The sequence below is a fragment of the Haliotis asinina genome, chromosome 11 (genome assembly GCF_037392515.1).
Source record: "Haliotis asinina isolate JCU_RB_2024 chromosome 11, JCU_Hal_asi_v2, whole genome shotgun sequence".
Classification (NCBI taxonomy): Eukaryota; Metazoa; Mollusca; class Gastropoda; order Lepetellida; family Haliotidae; genus Haliotis; species Haliotis asinina.
This window is the reverse complement of record NC_090290.1, coordinates 34490128-34512702: the sequence shown is the minus strand read 5'-3', so window position 1 is coordinate 34512702 and position 22575 is coordinate 34490128. Positions and strand designations below refer to the sequence as shown.

The following is a 22575-nucleotide window of genomic DNA, read 5'->3' as shown; positions in this document are numbered from 1 at the left end:
AAGTATATCAAAACAGACTATTTCTATTGCTGACATTTTGTTAAATCATCTACAATAAAACAACAGCTAGCGACTATTAAACATTATATTAAATGTTATATTTCTTCAGCAATGTGTAATTACAATGAGCAAAATTCCTCAGTAATTACTTTCCTACACCCTTGTTGTATTTCGCGTTTGCCAGTCGTCCTACGTAAGCTTTAATGGAGCGAGGAACTGAGACTGTTTCTGTTTAATTATGGTAATTAAACAGATAAAGAAAACAGCTGATAATTATAAAGTGTACATAACTAATTGAATCTTGGGTACATTTTGTATAATCGGAAGTATTCTTTGACCGAAGTGCATCTCATACACGCATTCAGATTGCTTTATCGCATTTCGCAAATATATTTCATTGATACGTGAACGAGTCCTCTTGCCAGTTACGGAAAGTATCGAGGGATGGTGAATGCCGATGTTGACACTGAAGTCTGTGGCCGATGTGGTCTTTGTAACATGAGCGCTCACTGGTCTCCTTTCCCAGATCGCTTGTTGAATCGTAATCGGCCTCTTATCGCCACTGCGGAGGGACGAAGGTTGAGCACACCCACCCTTGATGAAGTATTGACGATGGCCGAACTTAGAGGAACCATGGACAATAACAAAGCAACAAAAACATGTTAGTTTTATTAACAAGGCTAGATCGTGGTTAAATGGTAACAATTCAGCGTCAGCAATTAAAATGTTAAACATTCCCATAAAAAATAACAATGGACATGATACAGCATATAGAACACGATGATTTGAAATGCTAGCTGGACGTAAGATACGCACGAGACCACACAAAAACAACATTATTTCTCATCACAGACACACCATATGTTCTGTCCATTTTTTGTCGTTGGGAAAGAAATTGCAAATCGTGCGTCGCGTTCGCCTGACATTTGAGGAGAACGATTTGGTTTTCTTCGCCTCGAATATGCACGTTTTTGTGTTTATCGCATGTTGTGCTAAAGGTGCCGAAACGCTTAGAAAAATTAATAGAAAATTTAAGATATGTTTAAATTCAGGATGAATTATATGAGGAATCGAAAGAAAATATAAAATAAAACTCCTCCGTAATCTACTGAAAATAATCGAGATGAGAAGCAACAGCGTTTGAAATGGTCCGAGTTCTTATAGCAATAACTCTAAAATCATTTCATTTTGAACATGTTCTGTCCTGTCTAATGCTGAAAATGTTAATACTAACTATATAACATAAAAGGAATATCACATGAGACACTGTTAGTGAGAAGGAATACTGACACTACACACCGAAAAGTCTGTTATACTTGACGACCATGTTTTTGAACAATAAAGTCTAAAAAAGAAATCGAAATATGATGGTAATGGTACTCTTGTGCTAGTATGCGTGCTATCAGGTAACCGTACGTGGGCATATAGGCGAATGAGTGAGTAAAGGTTTGTGCAGCATTTGCATTGGGCACCGGAAACCATGGTCTTCGTTGAAACGAGTGAGCGTTTGAACACAATGAACGGCAATCAAACGCCAATTTACTGAGTGAATATGGTTTTACGCCGCTTTAGCAATAACCCTGCAATATCACGGCGAGTACACCAGAAATGGGCTTCACACACTGTATCCGAATTGGTATAGGACCCTGATATTTGGGTTGGCGAATCAACGCTTTAGTCACAAGACTCCACAGCCCAACGTACTGAAATGACACTGCGTCCGTAGGCATAATGTTCGGCATGAATTTTCTGAGCCCTATTCCACCGTCAAAAGATAATAATACAGCAAATACTTGTATGTATGTCATTTCATTCACTTTATAATGTTCATCGACAGGCGCAGAATACACGTGAATATAATCAATGTTCATCTCAAACACTCATTGTTCCAGTGGGCTTAACGTACGCATACATCAACGAAACACGTATAGTGAGTACGTGGGGAGACATATAGTTTTAAGCCTTGTAAGTGATGTTGCACATTGATAACATGGCTTCAGAGTACTATGTTAGCCCTGTAAAGCCAATTCAGCATTGGTAAGGCCAGAAGCAGATATTTTACGAGTGCTTCGTTTGCTGCCTTAGTAAGCGATAGTGTTGAATGATTAATAGGCCGCTTTTGTTGGTAATCACATCACACAAACAACCCTTATTTCACATATGCAGAGAAAAGTTCAGTGGAAGTTATCGTAACGACTATATAAGGATGCGATGACGAATATATTGAATTTCCATTCTTTCCTCAAATCTAATTCCACACCATTTCCCAAAAAAAATACCTTATCTGTTCAGAACTGCCTTCAGGACTCAAACATGGAAAGGGAATGTAGAAATAAATGGCTTAAACATTTCTAAATGAATCAAACTTGGTGTCATCAAGGAGGTAGTCACACAATGAAACAACTAGAGGATAAAATCTGTAACAAAGAAACCTCATTAGACCGAAACCTCACACTCCGGACACAACTGTACAAATGCCCGTTAGATATTACGAGATTCGTTAAACCAGAAAGTTGATAATTCACGCTGTTCGGCACCGTTCGGATTAACAAGGTTTTGTTGTAATATAACGTGGTTTCTATAGCAACAAATACGGAAGTGTATCTATGGGAATGTATTTTGATATTAAAGCTATAATCTCAAGGGAATAAACGTGAGATCAAGAGGTCACTCGGAAATGTAATGATGTAATCATACTGTAAACTAGAATGTGCTAATATCTACAACCCTGTATACGAACCTATTTTGATCCTTGGGATCTATACAAACAATTCTTTAAATACAAATTCCGAACTACAACGTCCGTTATTATACCTTCATTGTTGTCACTCTTTCGGTGAACGGAGAGAGTAAGGGAGCATTCTTAACTACGTCACAGCAATACGCGTAGCATCTCGAAATCATTATTGCACTGGTCACTTGCTGTCCACTCAGAAATATAATTGCCGTGACTTGCGTAACAGGTTAATAACCTTCACTTGTACAACGGCTTCCTCTTCGGCTTTTTGGCCCTTTCGTTAATATCCACATGATAATATTGTCAGCGTCGATGGCTCATGAACGTCGACGTTCTTCCGTCTACATCTCATTCGTGTCTACCAAAAACACTAATTACCGTCCACCTGTTTCTGTCTACACCATAACGTCGTCGATAATGACATATCAATGTCTACCTGCTTCTGTTAGCACCCTAAGTCGTATTCGTCGACTGCTTTTCAACGTCCATCTGTACGTCAACGCCATGAAAACGACAATGTCTTATCAACATATACTTGTCCGTGTCTACAGCAAAATATCGTCAGCAACACAGCAATGGTTCGCTATTTCTATATTTCAACATTGGCAACGCTGGCATCATACGTCGCCATTAATTTTTCATTTTCTAAAATATTATGTTTAATTTATCTTCAGCTAGTTGTATGCGTTTGTTGATTTATCGATAGATTGTACAGAATGCCCAGTAAAATATGTCTGTTGTATGTGGATACGCTGACATATATTTTTCTAGAATGTATGGGTTTATACTTCGCTTCGTTGAACAGGTTTCAATCTCAAAAACCACATTCCTCTTAGTTTTTTCAATGTTCGTACCGATTGCAGCCAGTTCCGATATGGATGACTGGGAATTCGACGCATTCTACCTGCGCAGACATATATAGAGCGAGTAAAGGCTTAAATGCGGTCGAACCGCATCGTTCATGAACCGTTACTGCATCACTGCCTGAATATTGTCGGGGTTCAGCATAATATAACTAAAAACACAGGTCACAAGAATATGATACAAAACCTTTGTCCTGGAAGGCGGGAACGTAACTGTTCATTATCACTAGTTGTAGCTACAATGGAATTAACAGCAACTTCATTGGTGGCATTAAATCTTGCACAATGGAAAGCTTCTGCAGTATAATTTGAAACGTTGTAACATTCTTGTGGAAGAAGTAGAAGGAGGACGAGAAAACTCTTAAAATCCTACTTCAGTAATACCTGTCTTAATACTAATGGTGTGCATGAGACAATTATTCCAGCTTCTTCTTCTTGTCTGCCTGAGCTGCATCAGACATGTCAATGTGGAGGACTTTGTTCAGTACAATGGCGACCAGACAACCAACAAACGGACCGATCCAGTACACCAGGAAGTGATCCAACATGGCGGTTCCCTTGCAACCCAGGGTGTGGCCAGACGCCATGGCGGGGTTGAAGTACATGCCGGTCGTGGCGATACCTGAAAACATGACATTCATAAAGCGTTTTGGGATTCGGGTGGCGTCTAATATAAAGTTCCATTTGCTTGTCAAGTCTAGATCTAGTCACCCTATTGCCTTTCAAAACTATATTAAATTATTGCTTGGTACTCATTCCAAACCGGAATCTCCAGGGGACGTGGCCCGTTTGTGTTAATCGTCGCGTATATGTATAACACATATATCATGTACCAGGTTCAAGTGGATCACTGTTAACGTGGTTGCTGATCGAGTCGTGTCTTGTATACTTGAGGGCTTATGGTTTTACGGTTTTACTATGCTTTTTATCTAGATCCCAGCAATATCACGGTGGCGGTGGGGGTAGGGGGTGTCCCCGTGTGTGTGTGTGTGTGTGTGTGTGTGTGTGTGTGTGTGTGTGTCTGTGTGTGTGTGTGTGTCTGTGTGTGTGTCTGTGTGTGTGTGTGTGTGTTTGGGTGTTTGGGAGGGTGTGTGTGTGTGTCCTCATACGGAACACACCATAGTACGGAGCAATATTTAATGTCGGCATTTTGGCCTTCTATGACCGTTTTTTCATAAATCATAAACATATGAGGATATACAATAGTACGGGGCAATATTTATTGCCAGCATTTTGGCGTTTTATGATCCTTTTGTTTCACAATTCATAAACATACGAAAATGTGTGAAATACATAATTATTTGACCTTGCCTACTCAAAGAAAGGCGATTTCAGATCAAGAGGCAATATATCTTTACGGAAAGGAAATTTAAACAAACTACAGCTTAAATGTCAGGTACATTTACCAAGCACCTAATTCAGACATTCAGTCGATTCATGATTGCAGTACTGTTGTGAAAGGGCTAATCGCTGACACAAACGTATATATTTGCATCCATAACAGGCTGTCGCTGTATTGCTATGTGTTATTACGGTAAACAGTTGACCTCTAAGATAAAATTATACTTACCGACAACAATCATGATCGCTCCATTTGCATACTTGACTAGCTCATCAAGTAACGACATGCGGGAAACTGTCTGCATTCCCAACCAGTTATCTGACAACGTCGCAGCCATCTCTATCAAGAAACCGAAGGTCAAGGTCACGTTAAGGTCAGATGCACACTCAGTCTCGTAGTACCTTTCATGATGGTCCGAGATTAGATCTAGCGACCACACCAGCTGCGCGAACCTGTATGAAGCAAGTCCTGCTAAACTCTGAATAAATATTTTTAGCATTGCCTTGGGAAATTTAATTTCTCCTGTCACCAGCCTTTGAAACGCGTTGACCGGATTCTCGGAGGCTCCATCGAATGTTCGGCCACAGATGAAACATTGAACTACAATGGCTATACCAAGCCATAACGGGCCGTAGTACTTGTATACGAAGTTGTTCTCGAAAAAGTAGGCACAGGCTTCCATGGTTGCAAGGAAGTCGGCAATATATTCCTGGGCCCATTTGGGAGAAAACACCTTGTTGAGGGACCGGAGGATGATTCCAGAAGTCATGTTGATCAGGAAGAAGATGAAAGAGGCAGCGTACGGTTCCAGGAACTCGCTGTCCGGGTTCTGCCCCACCACGACGGCCCAGAGACTCCTCCACGTCATGGCGACTGGAACATCGGATACATTTGCGTTATTAATGATCAGTAAGATTAAACGTCATTTCAGAACAAGAGAATCCAGTGATCGACATCATGAATGCAGACCATGTATAAGATGCCACACGATCCCAATCCCGTTAGTCGTCTCTTATGACAAGCATGTGTTGCTGAAGTTCAATTCTAATTCGGATCTTCACGGGCCCCCGATCCCGTTAGTCGCCTTTTACGACGAGCGTGGGTTAGTGAAGATGATGTCTCAACTGTTAACATTCCAATGCTATATGCGTCATTTTACCATTTTTTCCAGACGGGGAACGTGAAGGGATGGGTATGTTCGTGGTGGGTAACTGATATTCATTATCATGATGTAACGTTCCATGCTTTGAGATAATCAGTCGATTCTCAAGTGTATCGCCCGAGTAGTGCAACTAAAACGTATTTTTCTGTGGAACCGTTTTTTAACATTATGGTCGGAACTACCAAATCAGTATGTTCACAGAATTTTGTCATAGTTATATATAACATGTGTTTAGATTCTAAGGATGTTCTCTACTTTTGACTCACTAACGCAAAGTGATATTTTCTCAAGGTGTTTAAACTCGATGGCTCATTTAATCTGGTTAATGAGTAAATGAGTTTACTTTTACGCCGCACTCAGCAATATTTCAGCTAAAGGGTGGTAATAAGTATGCGATCAAGTCTGGGCCAGACAATCTAGTGATCAGTAGCATGATCATCAATCTACGCAACTGGGATACGACGTCATGTTTCCACCAAGCCAGCAGGACTGACCACCCGATCCCGTTAGTCACCTCTTACAACAAGCATGGGTTCTTGTCATTTCGTTTGTGGTTGGAATTCATTTCTAAACATAACAAGAACTTGTAGCGAAGCAGCAGAATCTCCAAGGAGTCTGCTAAGTACAGTCATCTACACAACTACTGTCGGCCACCAACGGGTTAACACATGAGCGAGAACAAGTATACGTTTCTGGATATCGCGTGATTGACGTGACGTGACGTCGACGTTACCGGCAACCACACCGTGATTGTCATTCTAGGAAGTCGTTTTGAGAGAGGTATACGCCTGTGATACTCGCACGTTCGGTATATTTGTGGTTTTATGCCGCAGTATTTAATTCTGTTTCCCGAGTGAATACAAAAACAATCCAAGTCATTCGTATGAGTGAAACCACCTGATCCCTTTTAGAATCTTACTAACGAACAGCATGACGCTTATCCGGGACCAGCTTTGGGCAGTGAGGTAGGGGTTAAAGCCGAAATCCTAGGTGCCCCCCGTAATATTGGTGACATATTGCTAAAAGCGGCATAAAACCTTGTTCAGCCAAAGCGTCAGTCATCTCTCCACCACGCACACTGATTAAACTAGACAAACTGGGGTATAAACCTTAATGTACGAGCCCTGACGTTGGGGAGGACATACGTGCATCAACGTTTATAAACCTCAACACAGCTGCAGTGATATACGTCCCTACACGTGTGTATTTTAACATCTGCGTCCGTCGTGATCAAATCGTGCACGTGTAGCATCCTGTGTTATGACTGCAATAGATGCAACACTAGGTTCAATTCCCCACCTGGTTGCAGCATGTGTCATCTATATTTCTGCTCTACAACGCCGTGACATTGCTGAAATACTGCTTTGAGCGGCATAAAATCTGATACTCACTTATCAATATGACTTGTACGACAATGTATTCTTTTGCAAAGACCGTCTTCCGAAATTGGGTCGTTTATCATGATCATTGGGAACTGGCTTCCCTCGCTGCCCTTTCTTGTTTTGAAATAAAATGTCGTTACCAGAGCTCCTGATAAGGCGCGTATTTGCTTATTTTACTTAATAAAAATCACATTTACTCAATTAATCCCAAATCTGGGAGTACAAAAAACGCATGAGAATCACTTAAAACCCAATAGGTTCATAATACCTTGCGAACTTTACTCAACTAAATTGGTTTGCGTATGATTCGTCGAGGCGCCCAGACTCGACAACAGCATTAGCAAATGGTAGGTGATGTCTATATAAATTATATATATACTATTATAGCCAGAGCCACTGTCCGGAGTTTACTATAATAGTCACATGACTTCTATGTTGAGTATTTAACAATGGCTATTTGGCACCATAAGAATTAATAAAAACTTTGAGTCTATATTGAACCATTTATATTTATATGTTTAGGAGAGTTAAATACCCAATAAGGATAGGAAACTCTTCATAAAAGAATTCTTTAAACCAGTCGGTGTATACAAAATGCTAGTTACTCCTCAAAAATTGCAATCTCTCATACATACACTGACATGGGAGTAAATACTCAATTGCTTGAAAAATGGAGCTCTGTAGTGATTCTGTTTGACAGCAACGGTAATGTGTTGATTCGTCTGATAATAGAGTTTCATATTTTGTGCTTAACTTTTGAGGGGAAGGCTTTGGACCCCCATCGCCATTTCTTACAAAAACGTAGACTAAGATCTCTCCCTATCCATCCCCCAACCCCTCCTCCCACCCTACCATCACCACTGACAGGTCCACCACCTGACAATCTACCACCCTTCCCCACCTTCAGAATCCTTCATCAACCAATGCACTGAACAGAACGGGCCGGGTGCAGACGAGGCTGTACACTTGTGTTCACTTTCATGACCTTGATTCTTGATCCGCACGAGTGATCCCAGCCAACTCACGGACAATCAGCTACTTCGTGATTACAATGACTGACAAGATGCACTGTGGTCATGAACAGACATGTCATGATCACGTCACGCGTGACAAGCAGTGAAAGTGCTTATTACTGAATTTGTAAAACATTCCACAAACCTCAACGGTAGTGTACGCAAGGCCTCTATTCTCCCCAGCAGTTGCGTCCCTTTACATAACCAGCAGTCACCGCGTACCGTTGATGGTATGGCTTGCTGCTATGGTTACTAATACGCTCGGGGCTGACAGTGAACAGATGTGGATGTAGGTTAACTTCATGTGACCCAATAAATCGCCCCGACAACAACAGCGAAACATTACAATACGTACCTGCACTTAGATTATTCAAGTTGTGGAAGCTGTGAAAACACCAGGAAAGTATCTGCAGTATTTATCAGTATATATCCACGGGATGCACTTCCTCTTCGAAATATCTGACTGTTTTGCTGGGAATGACCTCTGTCCACGATGAGTGACCACTATGCAGTGAATACCCCTCTCGATAGTGTCTGTGAGCCGTGCGTGCAACAGGAGGTGGCCTGGCCGAGCACTTGCAGATCGTCCCTGTGCGATTAGACTCGTCCAACACAGGCACAACACTGTTCAGGCCATTTATAGCTGACTGCGTACAGTGGGAGTCTGTACTGTACGCGGTGTACAGTATGGGAGATATATCCCTTGACACCATTCAACATAGAGAATTGCTTCGCATTAAAATATATGTTGATAGAAAGTAACAGACAACGAGATCCAAACTGGTAAGGAGATGCTCAATTACACAATGCCAGTTAGAAAGTGGTCAAATGTAACATGTTATATTTGGGATTATTCTTTTTTAGAAAGTACAGTATTGTCTAAGTACAGTTCTAGTATTTTTTTTTCGAGGTGGCTTGGCGAGTTAGGCGACTAACTTAATGTGCTGGCGATTAGGTGCCTGACTATGAGGGTGTGGGTTCGAATCCCGGATGGGACTCAACCCAGCAAAAGTCCAAGAATATTGACTTTACTATGAAAGTTTAATTCCAAATATAACATATGTTACAAATGAGACCCACATTGGTGGGGGGATTTAGAGACTAACTACATTTGCATAGGTACTAGTTCTAAATCTGTCTCATTTAAAAACCTGCTACTTTTTCTAAATGGATGATCAGCAAGATCAACTACGTGGGTTCGAATCCCAGGTGTCCAGTGATACCGATATCTGGAACGTAATGAAGTAATGATTCAAAATTAATCTCTAAATCTGAAAACTCTCCTGTAATTAAGATGTTAAATAAACAGTGGCAGCATCACTCATGCACGTGAAAAAGTTTCAGACCATACAGTTTCCTTAACCGTGCCTCTAGACCTGTGAGGCGTGGTGTCAGATTGACCGGACAATGACCGGAATGTCATCTTGTTTCATCTTCACGCCTAACTTTACATAAACTTACATCTGACAGCCTGACAGTTTCTGTTAAACGTGACGCGTAACACAGACCGGAGTTGCGGATCCCCTTTGAACAACGGGCGATTACTCTTGAGGTGCACCGATGGTATTCGGACCGAAATGCAGGTAGAAAACATATAAGCAAGACATGTTGTCAAGTATAATTATATTCGACTCCTGACGTATTATATATTCGGTTTTGTTTTTCTTTCGACAAACACTTATTTCTATTTGAAAAAAGAAAAAGAAAGAAAGACAAAATCACACTCGCGCCACGTTTAAACACGGTTTTGTGAGAGTTTAAAAGAGGCTTTCGATACACAATTTAGAAGAATTACATAGATGATACGTTATGAATAGAGTGATTAAACTCTTCTACTTTAGGAATTACCACTACATAGTATACTTTTTGCACGTCAAGACTCACTAAATGCAATGATTTATTACCCATACAATAAACATTTACTATCCGACAATATACAAGCGCTAAGATCTGTATAACTGTCCGTAACAGATGAGATACTTCATGATACGGATACGGATACAGACACAGTCACAGTCACAGTCACAGTCACAGACACTGATACTGATACATGTACTGATACAGATACTGATACAGGTACTGACTCAGGTACTGATACAGATACAGATACCGGAACAGATAAAAGCGACTATACTTGTCGTAAGAGGCTACGCCTCGACTAAGAGGCGTCACCGGTTCCCAGTTGCGCAGATCCATGCTCATATTGTTGATCACTTGATTGCCTGATCCAGACTTGATTATTTTCAGACCGACGCCACAAAGCTGGAATGTTGCTGATCGCAGCATAAATTTAAACTCACTCACTCACTGATATAAATACTGATGAAGATACTGAGCGGATACTGATACAGCGAGGAACATCTAGTGCTAATATTCCGTACATACTGTACAAGCTGACTGCTAGTTTTAATGGCATATAAGAGTCCCACCGGATTAACACCGGTCCTTTCACGGCGGTATGTTGAATTATTCAGATACAGACCTCAGAGTTGCAGCTGTTAGACATTCCACAGCCTTTACGTTGTGAAAGATGTATTGATGTACGGAACACGGTGTTAGTGAACGCTGTGACACACTGACCAGTTTACGATCATACTTGCATCGATCGCCACACCTGGTCATACAATATGTAATAGGCATTCACTTGAACTACACGCGTTTCGAGCCTGCGACCTCTACAATGAACCAGCTGATAGTTATGTGAATACTGTATGGCGTGTAATGGCGTATTGCGTCAGTACCTTTCATCTACGATGGTACAGTGAGTGAGTGACTGAATTTGGTTTTATGCCGTATTTAGCAATATCCCAGCAATACCAGAAAGAAATGGGCTTGACTCATTGTACCCACATTAGGAATCGAACCCGGGACGTTGGCGTTGACGGGCGAACGTTTTAACCACTAGGCTACCCTACGGCCCCGGCTGCGACTGAATATGGTGGATGATCATATTGGGTTTGGTGTGTGTGTTGTTTAACGCCGCACTCAGCAATATTTCAGCTATATGTCGGCGATCTATCAATAACCGTGGCTGAACCAGACAATCCAGTGATCGATCATCACGAGTATCGATCTACGCATGAATGATGATGCGATGACGATCCGATGTGTCAACCAAGTCAGTCAACGCGACCACTCGAACCTCTTTGTCCCCTCTTACAACAAGCATGGATTACTCAAGATCCGAGCTCAAGATCTGATCCAACTCGGATCTTGGTGGATATTTGACACACAGAGCCGCAAGACGTCTTATTGGCTTGAAGCAGGAGAGGCACGACCAGCAGTTACGTGTTTCATGATTTCAAAGCAAAGCAGAGAGCAGTATTCCGTTTAGGCGTTCGGTTTACTCGCTTCAATTCAATACAAGAACGAATTGGTAGACCAATGGTCACCACATCCGCATCTTATACACACAGGACACTGTATTTCTGACTCTTGTGATTGCGTTAACTCTAGAACTATTTAAGGAGGTCTGTCGCTTTCACAGTGAAGAGCAAGGTGGGCTGTATGGGACCAATACAATTCTGAAAGTTAAGAGTTACGAACCACTTGCAAACAGTCGCCAGTCAACACAAGGAGCACATCCATGCTTGACGGTGTATGCCATGGTCATTCGAATTGATAACATTTGGCATCTTTACCACATCCAGTTTGTATCCAAATGTATGTTGTGTTGTGCTCCGTAGTTGACGAATGGTGAGAAAGTTATAATTTCGCAAAAGGAGAGCCTAAGATTAGAAAACTATTGCACATCTGACGTCAGTATTAACGTGTGAATGTTTGAGTCAGGAGCTGTGTGGGAGCGACATGTTGATGTCGGGTAGTATAGTGAAGAATGGTTGTTTTCAGGTGTCTATTGGAAGTGTTTTTTTCCTCAAATGAGAATTTACGACGTGAACTCTCTAAGGCCCCTTGTCTGCAAGATAACGCCCCCACGTTTCCTCACATAACGATTCTTTTCAAATATTTGATGGCAACAGGGCAATTGCATGAAGCATTCATAAAATAGTTCTTCTGAGGAACAAGTCATGCGCATGTTGCGATTACATGAAGTATAATAATATTAGTGAAGATAAAGAACAAATAGGTTCCTTTGTAATCTCGGGAACGGCTCCAGTTTCTAGTGCCGGTTTACTGAAGTGCTACTGGTAAACACATATAAGATGCACGACCTGACAAATGACCCCAATTTGCATACTTGGGAACCCCCCACAGAACGATCTTGAAACAAGAGGGAGACAGGTTGTCTGATAAATATCGAGAAGTTCATTTTCCCCGTGCGTTTCACGCATGAATTATTATAGCACACACGATTTGGGAACAGGTACAATCCCAACGAATTGAATCAACACAACATACTGAGCAAATATGTTTAGGACCACCGATCCATTTCACGAAGCAAATGTCATTTTCCGTTTTTTTTAAAACAAAATTGTTGAATATCTAAAACGCTTGTCAATGCCCCAATCATCTATTTGTCTTCGTCTTAACTAAAGGTTAGCGTGGAATATCAGTATCTTATGCCTGAAATCGCAGTCTTATCATTCGAAGGAATATGCGGTGTTGTTTTAATGGGTAAAGCTGACTTTTCGTCTGCTAAATATTAGATAGATAATAACTACATATAGTTCATTGTGTTTCATTTAACTTTTTAATATGTTAAAAGTTATCTGTTACTGAATGGTAACAGTAGCGAGACAGGTGTTACACAGTAGCGAGACAGGCGTTAATCAGTAGCGGTGTTGATTTCATGTCACGATTAGCATGTATTGCACGTGCATAATCGTCAAGCTACCTGTAGCAGCCAAGTGTACTCGCCCAATTCGTTGTACCGCCTCTCTTGTCACAAATGCGTTTAGTGCGCAGGATCATCTAATATGTGTCTAGCAGTAGTGTTGGAGATATTGACAACTCAAAAACAAGAGAAGTCAGCCATTATACATCTTTATGGGTCATAACATATTTGATAAGCAAGATATATATCAAATATAAATACAAATTTTACAGTGTTTTAACATTACGGAAGCACAAAATATGTAACAATGACATGAACAGCTTCTTAATATACATGTATTACACACAATGACAATATACATATGGAACTATGAAACTAATAGTGCACAATGACACTAGGAATAAATATGAACAGTATTCTATAGTACTATTAGTTTACATCCTAAAGTATTTGGAGACAACAAGCTAAAAGATAGATATTGTGAATACAGTGAAATATATAAGACTCGGATGAAATGAGTTCTTAAGAATTAAATGTTTTGATGTCCAGCTTTGGCGTCTTAACATAATCACACTACACTTGTGAGAGTAGCTGATACAGTTGCATACTTACTTATGAATATCTTCTTTGAAAGGCATTTCAGAAGTTGTAAAGATGAAGGAACACCAAGTTCTATGGATAGTCAACTTCTTTAATGCATTGGGTGCGACATTTAGGTGCAGGTACTAACGCTGACTTGCTCGATAACGGTGTTAGTACCTGCACCGAAACGTCGCAAATGAACATAATATCAAGTAATGTATTCATATCTTAACTAAAACGAACCAGGTAAGGTCGCAAATATCCGGACGCGTTGGTCTGGACAAATCCTAACTTATATTTTACAAACAGATACCACGATGTATGTAAAAAAAGCAGTAAAATGAGGGGTGTACTTTCATTCAAACAGATATGCAGCCGAGACTGACCAGAAGTTCCAAACATCGATGCTTCACACTTCGTTGTTGAACTCGTTGAGTTCCTGATCTATAGGCATGAAGGATGTAATATGTATGTTCGTCTATCTAGGATAAAAGGACAGTGATCACCAAAGCGTTGTAGGATTTGAGAAGAGAAACATGAAGGGCAGAACCGCTTCAAATGATCGAATGGGTGAAGTCGCACTGAGGCCGCCTTCAATAATATTTCAGTCCTGTATTTAGGCGTCCATGTTTCATGTAGGAAACGGTTTGGAAAGGCCACGGGCAGGGTATGGTTTTCTAACATACACTGTATGAGGTTCGTGTGCTGCCAAACCAGGTAAATAAATCAGAGCAAACAGGAATTGGATTAGAATTACTCAGTGCGAATTGCGACACACTAGAAGACAGGGTCACGCATTAACAAATGGAATAGTGTTGGGATAGTGTTGGTAACTGCTTAAAACTTCACTATTGATGATTTTTTCATTATCAACGAACAATCGAAAAAGGTTGGTTAGTGTCATTTTTCACATTTTCCTATCCAGGTTGGGTGCAACTTGCTATTTCACTGATATGAACGTGCACATCCTGGCGTATTCAAGAAATATTCAGTCGCGATTTTTTTCAGTTAGTGAAGTGAGTTTTGTAAGAATTAAACAAAGTTTTCAGGCCCTGACAACTTGAGGATATGTTTTATCGTCACAAGTCCTGAAGACTATAACAAGAAAGAACCCCAAACCCACTTTGGGTTTGAACAAGAGTTCCAAAATCAATTTTGTTTTCTTATGAGAAAATACGATCGATTGCTTGGTCACGTGGTTACTGCGACCAATCTTAAATTATTTCAATAATCGGAACACCACTAAAATGGAATGGTTACTTTGAAATGCCGGTTTGTATCATGTACATGTATTGTTATGTATGTTGCATCGGGTTGTATTAAACACCTTATCACTATCATCTGATCGTGTAGTCAGAGAGCTTCATTTCCTACGCTCACCATACTCTCAAACCTCAAACGGTTACACTGCCACAATGATCTGGCAGAACAACAGAGGTGGAACACATTCATGTTACACAACAGGAATATATGTTCTTCACCTATCTAGCCATGGTCAAGGCACTTTCCGGGAAGATATTGCCTCTTCGAGAACAATTCGTTTAGATTGCAACGAAGAACTTCTTTCGGAACATGAGGTAGGCGATGAAACACCAGATGCCGGCGCCCCACACGTCCTGCAGCAGAAGCTTCCAGTGGATTTCCTCGATTTCCCAGTTGATGGGGAACAGTCGCCACAGCAGGTCATGCCCAACGTACACCACGATCGAGTTCATACCTAGAACAGTGTACACAGACGAGTTACATACACCACGATCGAGTTCATACCTAGAACAATGTACACAGACGAGTTACAAACACCACGATCGACTTCATACCTAGAACAGTGTACACAGACGAGTTACATACACCACGATCGAGTTCATACCTAGAACAGTGAACACAGACGAGTTACATACACCACGATCGAGTTCATACCTAGAACTGTGATCACAGACGAGTTACATACACCACGATCGAGTTCATACCTAGAACAGTGTACACAGACGAGTTACATACACCACGATCGAGTTCATACCTAGAACAGTGATCACAGACGAGTTACATACACCACGATCGACTTCATACCTAGAACAGTGATCACAGACGTGTTACCTACACCACGATCGAGTTCATACCTAGAACAGTGATCACAGACGAGTTACATACACCACGATCGAGTTCATACCTAGAACAGTGTACACAGACGAGTTACATACACCACGATCGAGTTCATACCTAGAACAGTGTACACAGACGAGTTACATACACCACGATCGAGTTCATACCTAGAACAGTGATCACAGACGAGTTACATACACCACGATCGAGTTCATACCTAGAACAGTGTACACAGACGAGTTACATACACCACGATCGAGTTCATACCTAGAACAGTGAACACAGACGAGTTACATACACCACGATCGAGTTCATACCTAGAACAGTGATCACAGACGAGTTACATACACCACGATCGAGTTCATACCTAGAACAGTGTACACAGACGAGTTACATACACCACGATCGAGTTCATACCTAGAACAGTGTACACAGACGAGTTACATACATCACGATCGAGTTCATACCTAGAACAGTGAACACAGACGAGTTACATACACCACGATCGAGTTCATACCTAGAACAGTATTCACAGACGAGTTACATACACCACGATCGACTTCATACCTAGAACAGTGTACACAGACGAGTTACATACACCACGATCGACTTCATACCTAGAACAGTGATCACAGACGAGTTACATACACCACGATCGAGTTCATACCTAGAACAGTGATCACAGACGAGTTACATACACCACGATCAAGTTCATACCTAGAACAGTGTACACAGACGAGTTACATACACCACGATCGACTTCATACCTAGAACAGTGTACACAGACGAGTTACATACACCACGATCGAGTTCATACCTAGAACAGTGTACACAGACGAGTACGAGTAGGTGAACCAGGTCTTAGCCGTACAAGCCGTACCGTTCTAGTATCGGGGTTATGCATGATCAACTGCACGTTACCCCTTTGTGGAACGAAGAAACAACCATAGATTAGACAGTGTCCTGCACCAAAATATGTCCATGGCTCCTAACAAGAATGCGCTTCAAATGACGATTGACTGTCTTACCTGTGGCATCTCATTTTGGAAGGCTAGGTAAGAGGTTAAATGGTGTAAATGCAATGAACTTTAAATTATGCGATTCACGAAAGTGAAGAATTTATGTCAAGCCGGGACTAGTATATTTTTAGTTAGCAAATTGACATGTTTTGCCAATCAAAATCAAGAGTACACATACAAATAATGAACTGGTCTGTCATCTCGCAGGACAAGACAATGATGTGGGTGACCTGTTCTAAACCAGGAAAGTATATACTTCTCAAACTACAGAACACGTGCAGCATGTGATTTACCTGGATAGACGAAGGGCCCGCCCTCCCACCAGTGGACGATGTCCATTACTACATACATGGCCGACAGAAGGAAGAAGGCAAAACTAGCCGTCACCAACACGAAGGAAACAGACCTGGAAAATAAAGACGGCATTACTATTTATTTATACATATTAAATTGTTTTATCTAAAACGATTTCCCCATTGTTGAACGCCTCACTTATAAGCTATATGTATTATAGTGGTCCGTACATTAGTCAAATCTGGGGACGATAAACAAGTGATTGATCTTCTGAGCAAATTGGTTCTTCTGGCTATGACATTTCAACCGTATCATACATTCATATATCAACGGTGGATTAATATACCCTAGAATTAAGACAACATAAGATTTAACGATAAATGATAAATGAGTTATAATTTGTGGTAGACGAAAGCAGACTCACAGGACTTTGTGGTATGAACATTAGTGTGAACGTATATAGCTTAATGCCAGAACCCTAGACTTACCACAGGTTTTTATTTATAGGAATCCAGCCATCGTTTTGACTACCCTTGCAAAGCAATGCAGCAATCGCTCCCTAAAAAGAAACATGTAATAAATATTTTTTTTCACCTTCCTTGATTAGACGTTGCCACACATCTCAACCTTGTAATGTTTAATCCTCAATATTGAACATTTGAAACTGCAATGGTCACTGCTCGCTTGTCTGGTATTAAGAACAACAGATTCAGTGGTCTTGATCCTAGGAGCTGTGCAGTATTTGCAGCAAATGAGGTTAAAAGACATATGTAATGAAATGGGTTTTTTTTTCAACGTTCTTGATTTATTTAGAAGTTGCCACACATCTCAACATTGTAAAGATGGTTCTTCCTATTTCCTTGCCGAAGAAGGGAACATTAACTGGCCGGCTCGGAGTTAGTGAGTTGGGTTTCTATGTTCAACTCTAGGCATCTCTGAGGCATAGACTATATTTCTTGTATCACCCCACACCGACAGCAGCGTATTGTTTGTGAAACACCCATCCTAGCAAATAACCAAGCTGATTTGGACATGACAGACAAGTGATTAATGCCAGAATACTACGAAACTCCGTCAACTATTTCACAACCTCACACATAACATCGCCTCTGACTATAGGCAAATGTGGAAAAATACAAGTATGAAATTCTCCCTATCGTGATGTCGCCCTATTACTAAGACCACCTCTATTTTGTTTTATTGCCTTGTTGTTTTACGCCGCACCAAGCAACATTCCAACAACATCACGGCAGCCTGCAAATAAGCAGGCCGGACCAGACAAACCAGTGATCAACATTATGAGCATCGATCTACGCAGTGGGGATACGATGACATGTGTCGACCAAGTCAGCCAGCCTGACCACCCGATCCCGTCAATCGCCTCTTACGACAAGCAAGGGTGGCTGGAGATCAATTCTAACCTGAATCGTCACAGTTTGCTTATATACAAGAACTAGCATCCTTCCTACCGTGATGACACCCCAGATGAGCCACCGGACAATACGGCCTGAATGGGTCTGGTACGTGATGATGATGCGCCCAGCCTGAATAGAATAGAATAGAATAGAATAGAATAGAATAGAATAGAATAGAATAGAATAGAATAGAATAGAATAGAATAGAATAGAATAATACTTTCATGTCTGTTGAAGAATTTGTGTTACATCAGCGGGGCTACTGACACATCAGTAATATACACTTTGTACATATTTACATATATCCATTGATTTAAATATCTTCACATTTGTTTAAAAGAGATATGGTACTTGGAATGCAGGATGTAGGGTTCTTTTAGTTTTCACAATTGGAACTTCGCAGCGGCGGCCTGCAGGGAGGAGGCTGTATTCCGACTTTAAGTTGTGAGTTGGGTCAAATATAAGTTTGACAGCTTTGACAGCTTGTGTCACGATTTTCCGCTCATATATTAATGATAAACATTCAAATTTGTCCCCGGCGATTTTACTTGCAGTGTTAACAATTTTGTCCACTTTAGATTTGAGGCGAACTGAGAGAGAGACCCGTACCAACAGTGGAAGGACAATGGTAAAATACTCTGAATAAACACAGCATAAAATGATGACATGACAGATGGGTGAACATGGCTGAAGACGTTGTTGACACTTGTTGTATAGGGCTTCAATGTTAGTGTACTAGCTCAGCTTGCAGTCAGTGAAGGTTCCCAGATACTTATACTCCGACTCTGTCTCAACACATCAACACATCTCTCCCCCATGATTGTTACTAGGAGCATTTCAGAGGGTTACTCAATCAAACCACGCTCGGCAAACACGTGTTACAGGTGTATCCACGATAGCGATAAACGAATTTGTTTACCATCAGCCCAAGACAAATTACCCCTTGGCTAACCAAGAACGAATCAGCTACATTTAACAGGAAAAAGACGTTTCATTTGTCGAAAGATAAAACACAATAGTTCAGCTGAAGGTTTCAGGCTTAACATACCTGCACTCCCAAAAAGCAAAGGAAAACCGATGTCAAAACTCCTAGAATTCCTTCCGGGTCATATGGAACCTGCGTCTCGTATAATGCCTGGAACATAATGACCAGCATACTGAACTGGTAGGTAAGAGAATCAAGGAGCTAAATGTCCCCAAAGTGTCTGCTTTTTTATATGAAGACATGATAGGAACATAATCAGTTACAGATCCATGCACCTTGCCGTACTGAATCGCAGGGTGAACTATTTCTCTTGCGGTATGTAAACGTTAAAACACAAAACAGCAGGATATTCTAACAGTGAGAGCGCCAGTTTGGGGTATTTCTGCATAGGTTTACGGTTATGGTTACTCGCTGGTTGAAAATATTTAACAGTAGACTTGATCCAAGCAGGTAAAACCATATTTAACACCTAGGAAGAACCCAGATGTGAGCAATGACATGAGACTAAATGCACAGTGCTTCAAAAGGATTATCTTGTTATATATACAATATTATATACAGAACTTTGGAAAACAGTTATTTTTTTCTACCTTGAAATCAATAATTCGCGGCCTTTGGGAGCGGCCATCAAACAAATTTCTCGGAGCTTACTGACTTTTCGTGAATAAGATATGTTTAAATCAAATCAGTAACTATTAAATCGTTTAACTGAAGTGTAACTTTTTCCATTTTATCTGCAAGAAATAGTCGGTATAATGTGCTTTCTTTGAGTGATCCCAGTAATGACATAACGTACCTGCGGGGTGGGGTACTGGTATATATGGTCGTTGCCTAGCAACACGTAATCAATGTACCTGGCGGCCCCGCCAGTACAGTTGTAGTTTTTGCCGCCATCACTCAAACCTCCAGGTCCGATATAGCCACTGTAAACACACGCTCACGATAAGACGTGCCATTAATCTAAGGAGTTTGCAACATCTTAGCGTTAAATGTCTCACACCTAGACAAACAAGTATTTCATATCTACAACGATCTATTTCTTAGGTAGATGAATGCACATTATATACAGTAACGCCAAAAATAGCACTTGTCGTGAACTTGTCCCACTTGACAAATAGTTTCTTGCCCTTTGTTGTGATCATCTTCACTGACAAGACGTTCCCCAGTTTACCTGTGGATTTTATGCACACACGAAGGTACTGTCTGCCTTTACATCATTCAGCAATTGAGAGTGAGTGAGTGAATTTAGTTTTACGCCGCTCCCAGCAATAGTCTAGCTATATGGCGGCGGTCTGAAAGTAATCGTGTCTGGTCCAGACAATCCAGTGATCAACAGCACGAACATCGATCTTCGCGAATGGGAACCGATGACATGTGTCAACCAAGTCAGTAAGCCTGATCATCCGATCCTGTTAGTAGCAACTGCACGAAGGTCGTGGAATCATATCAGTGTTTTATGGGGGAAAATACGGTCATAATATTGGGTGGTTGGTCCAGGAGTGTGCACAGGCCCTCGCGTCTTTGCGAAGATTGAGTGAGTGAGTGAGTGAGTGAGTGAGTTTTACACCGCACTCAGCAATAGTCCAGCTATATGGCGGCGGTCTGTAAATAATCGAGTCTGGACCAGACAATCCAGTGAGTCTTTGCGAAGAGTAAAGATTTTAGAAAGTTATATAATACTCATGGTGTATTGTTCTATGAAGCATTTCCATTCGGGGGTCATCTCAAAAAAACAATATCTTTTAAATCATTAATCCTCGGAAAGACACGAGAGCCTGTGGATGTGACCTGGAACTTCAGAATTGAAAAGTGATTACTGTTACAGAGGTTTGACTTGAAATACAAGACTTGACTTGCAGATGAATAGTAACAATAGTCGTTTTAAGTATGGCTTACGTGGGACATCCGGGTACTGGCAGGCCGAACGTGAGGCCGAGGTACACGCCAAGGATACACAGCTGGAAGACCCAGGCAGGGAGATACAGGATGACGTCACGGATAGCAGACCATTTGCGATCCTGAAAAAAATCTCGTCAATTTGATATAGATGATTGAGGTTTACAGTCAGGAACAAGTCAGCTGTACCAGTGTCCATCAGGAAACAAAAATCGGACTGACCCATTAGTGGTTGATATCATGAGCAACGCCCCGTCATCACAGGGCCACAATATCCGATCGATTTAGTCTCCTTTTTTAAACAAAGGCCTGCGCCGTCACCTAACCTCAAAGGGGTTTGTGTTTTCAATCACGTAGATCAGTTTATCAGGAGAAAATGTTTTGCCCGTAGAATTTGCACAATGCCTTGACATCATCAGTTACACGACGCACAATGATATGACGTTAAATTTGACATTGCTCAACTGACGCAAGTCTAATGGCAGTAAGGTGTTCGGAAATGTACAGTTTTATTGAAAACTAATGAAGAGTGAGTGAAGAGTGAGGCAGAGTGAGGAAGAGTGAGGAAGAGTGAGTTTTAACCCACATAACTACTGATAACTATTACATCATCACACGTTGAAAAAAACTAACTTTATCGTGTTGTTGTATTTGACACCAGTATTTGGGAGCGAATCTCTTTGTATGTCCATATACACTGCAAATATTTTATTTTGTTAAATACACCGCTCAATTAAGGTCATGGAGTGAGTGATTATAGTTATAGGTCGTACCCAGCAATGTTCCAGCGGTCTGTAAATAGTCGAGTCTGGACCAGGCAATCAGTGACCAACAGCATGAGCATCTATCATCTACACAATTAGGATACGATGACATGTGTCAAGTAAGTCAGCGATCCTGACCACCCTGTTCCGTTAGTTACGACAAGCATGGGTTCAATTCAAACCCGGATCATCACGGGCTTTAGCTCCTTGACAAATGCACATCTACTCTTATATATGAGTTATCCAGATATTGTGATACGGTTGGAATACTGACCATATTTACCCA

At 41.1% G+C, this 22575-nt stretch overlaps 2 protein-coding genes across 2 annotated transcripts in view; both read right to left on the bottom strand.

Moving 5' to 3' along the window:
• Nucleotides 1-654: 654 nt before the first annotated feature.
• LOC137256329 (aquaporin-11-like) lies at nt 655-9104 on the bottom strand. Its single transcript, XM_067794103.1, has 3 exons — nt 8855-9104; nt 5171-5815; nt 655-4222 (listed from the first exon to the last, which is right to left on the bottom strand). The coding sequence occupies exons 2-3, from the start codon at nt 5808-5810 to the stop codon at nt 4017-4019; spliced, it is 846 nt and encodes a 281-aa protein (XP_067650204.1). The 5' UTR covers nt 5811-5815; nt 8855-9104; the 3' UTR covers nt 655-4016.
• A 4323-nt stretch (nt 9105-13427) lies between these two features.
• The window catches only part of LOC137255712 (heparan-alpha-glucosaminide N-acetyltransferase-like), a 29773-nt gene continuing 20625 nt past the window's right edge, over nt 13428-22575 (bottom strand). Inside the window, exons 11-17 of the mRNA XM_067793204.1 lie at nt 21526-21647; nt 20426-20552; nt 19693-19779; nt 18699-18773; nt 17718-17788; nt 17229-17341; nt 13428-15533 (exon numbers count right to left, since the gene is read on the bottom strand). Of these exons, the coding sequence (XP_067649305.1) occupies nt 15358-15533; nt 17229-17341; nt 17718-17788; nt 18699-18773; nt 19693-19779; nt 20426-20552; nt 21526-21647 (771 nt within the window). The 3' untranslated portion in view covers nt 13428-15357. The remainder of the gene's footprint in view (nt 15534-17228; nt 17342-17717; nt 17789-18698; nt 18774-19692; nt 19780-20425; nt 20553-21525; nt 21648-22575) is intronic.